The sequence below is a fragment of the Akebia trifoliata genome, unplaced genomic scaffold (assembly GCF_017979445.1).
Source record: "Akebia trifoliata isolate Shusen 1 unplaced genomic scaffold, ASM1797944v1 Contig00912, whole genome shotgun sequence".
Taxonomy (NCBI): Eukaryota; Viridiplantae; Streptophyta; class Magnoliopsida; order Ranunculales; family Lardizabalaceae; genus Akebia; species Akebia trifoliata.
The window spans coordinates 8,152-10,633 of record NW_028237328.1 but is presented as its reverse complement, the minus strand read 5'-3'; the positions used below and the strand labels follow the sequence as shown (position 1 = coordinate 10,633).

The following is a 2,482-nucleotide window of genomic DNA, read 5'->3' as shown; positions in this document are numbered from 1 at the left end:
CGACATTGCGCTCAATACTGCACTAAAGTGGCAGCAGTGTGCAAAGAACCATAGATTTATTTCCTTGTCATACATGAAAAAAAAATCAGTGGTTCTCTCCATACTGTGATGTCAACACAGTGCCCAAAGAGGTCAGTTCAGAATTTTCCATTATCTATATGAATACTAATCTATGCATCCTTATCTTTGTGAGATGATGTGTATCACAGTCCGCTTTATTATGTTACATCATAACTAATACTTTAACAATTGCATAAATACTAATTATTCAAATAGTTTCCCTTACAGCTATGACAATCTCTAAAACTCACTTAAACAAGATGTCCAACTTCTGTGAAAGAGAGTAGCTGTTTCAAGGCATTCATTAATTTGACCATTGGCAGCTAATTTGCCAAAAATAAGACTGAAGAAGATTAAGTAATCAACTATATTCCAAACAAAGTATACTTTTTTTTCCAAAAAAAGGTATGCAATATTACATAGCCATTTAGAGGATCAAAGCAGTGAATGCGATACTTAGCTAATAATTGGTGACAAAATTCAGATATATAATAGAATAGTCTCCTTTAAAATTCCAACCAAGATCACATCAATAAATTACATACTGAAAAGTAGAGACAAACATAACTTAGTCCTGACATAACAGAGAATGGAAAAAGGAATTTTTACCCCAACATGATCAAATTTTGATTAAATTCCGATTCTGGGTCACTATTCATTTTAAGTACCAAAACGTGAACATAAAAATCTTGCAGGTTTTCAAGTGATGATCTCGCAGTTTAAATTGACAATCTTGAAGGTTTTAAATTGACAGTCTCACAGGTTTACTACTTTTAGCGAGATCGTCATTATATAAACCAGCGAAATTGTCAAGTTAAACCTGGGAGATTGTCACTTGAAGAACTAGCGATCTCTCACGTTCATGTTTTGGGAATTAAAACAAATTGTTAGCCAGAAGTGAAATTTCATCATACTTGGCTCACGAAATGGTAACTTTCCCATGGAAAAAAATAGTCAAGCTTAGCATAAATTTTAATTATCATAGTGATCACAAGGTTTCCCATATAATTGAATATCTGCAAATTGAGACTGCAAACCAATATCTGAGTTTGTTAAGAAAATTGAGCTAGGCCGGCATTCGTGTGCATTACCTGTGGATAAATTAATGTTGGCCATAGCACAGTAGCTAGGATGCGCTCTAGCGAGATCCATGCCCTGATCATCAATGCCCCAGTTTTCATGAAAATTGAGAAAACTATTGTTAGAACATACCCCTTGTGACATTGCAATTTCATGATGATAATTTGAAATCCTAACTGAGCTCGACTTCTCAGTTATAAGAAATGATTCTTCGACGATGTCTTCAACAGGCCATTGAGCTGTAACATCCAAGGAAGACTTATTGTCATTGCTGTAAGATCCTGATTCTTCACCCCTTTCGAAGGGACTCTTGGAGATTTTGTCGAACTTTCTACTTTGCACTTTTTCGAGTGTCCTCTCTCTGGCTCTTGCTCTTGCCTTTTCCCTTGACTCCCTTGAATGACCATGAAATATAGCTTTATGTTTCTGTTTGATCTTTTTATCTTTCCCAATAGCTTCTATGGATTTCCCTTCTGATTTGTTAATCTCCGATGCTACTTCACATTGGGATGATGAATTATCACTTTTTGCACCAGCAATGCAGCTATGCTTACACTGGGGGAAACCTCTACTAAGCTCCGTTATCGCTTCTTTGGACTTCGTTAGTAGCCAGTCAACAGTTTTGCTGGCCTTATCGAAACCTAAAATGTCTTGGAGATCGAAGAACCTGCGTGCAATGTCAAGAGACAATCTCATTCTCCTGTCTCTTGGACCTCGAGAAGTAATTACCTTGCTGTGTCGATCTTTCTTTCCATTTCTCTTTCTTGGATTCTTTGCAGTCATATGATAGGTCTTTTCACCAAGTGGAAAGCTAGAAGACCCGACATCGCCACTTCCCTCCATGTCGTTGTTGGTTGAAGCTGCCATGTTAGTTACAATCTCCATTGGGAGTTGTTGTGGGAAGTCATCAAAAAGAAGCTCTGCGATGTTGTCGGGAAAGGTGGGAGAGAAATGGAAGGAATTAGGGCTGACATCAGTGAAAAACATGGTGTGATCTGTATATTTGAAGTCATTAGGACTGTTGTTGGAGGGAAACATATCTTTGCTTGTAATTGAAGTATTGGACAACGTAGAGTTCAACTCTATTTAAAGATATATAACTTTTTGAAGCAAAATTTAGGAGAAAAATTAGTTGGACGTGGCATCTCTGGCTCCATTTATAAGGAGAGTACCTTCTCTTGAAAGAGCTCCACACGTTCCATCTTTCTTTTCAGCTCACTACGGATGAGCACTTTGAGGGAGAAGGAAAGAGAGATGGTTATTAGGGTGTAGAATGCTAGAATTGGTATTTATTATGATAAAGAACTTTGTTTCTGTAACTTCTATTTAGAGCAAAAGTTGT

The 2,482-nt window shown here is 37.1% G+C and overlaps 1 protein-coding gene across 1 annotated transcript; it reads right to left on the bottom strand.

The window, feature by feature from the left end:
• Positions 1-1,032: 1,032 nt before the first annotated feature.
• Positions 1,033-2,178, bottom strand: LOC147380866 (uncharacterized). Its single transcript, XM_086431141.1, has one exon. It carries the CDS (start codon positions 2,176-2,178, stop codon positions 1,033-1,035), a length of 1,146 nt encoding a protein of 381 aa, XP_086287267.1.
• Positions 2,179-2,482: the final 304 nt, after the last annotated feature.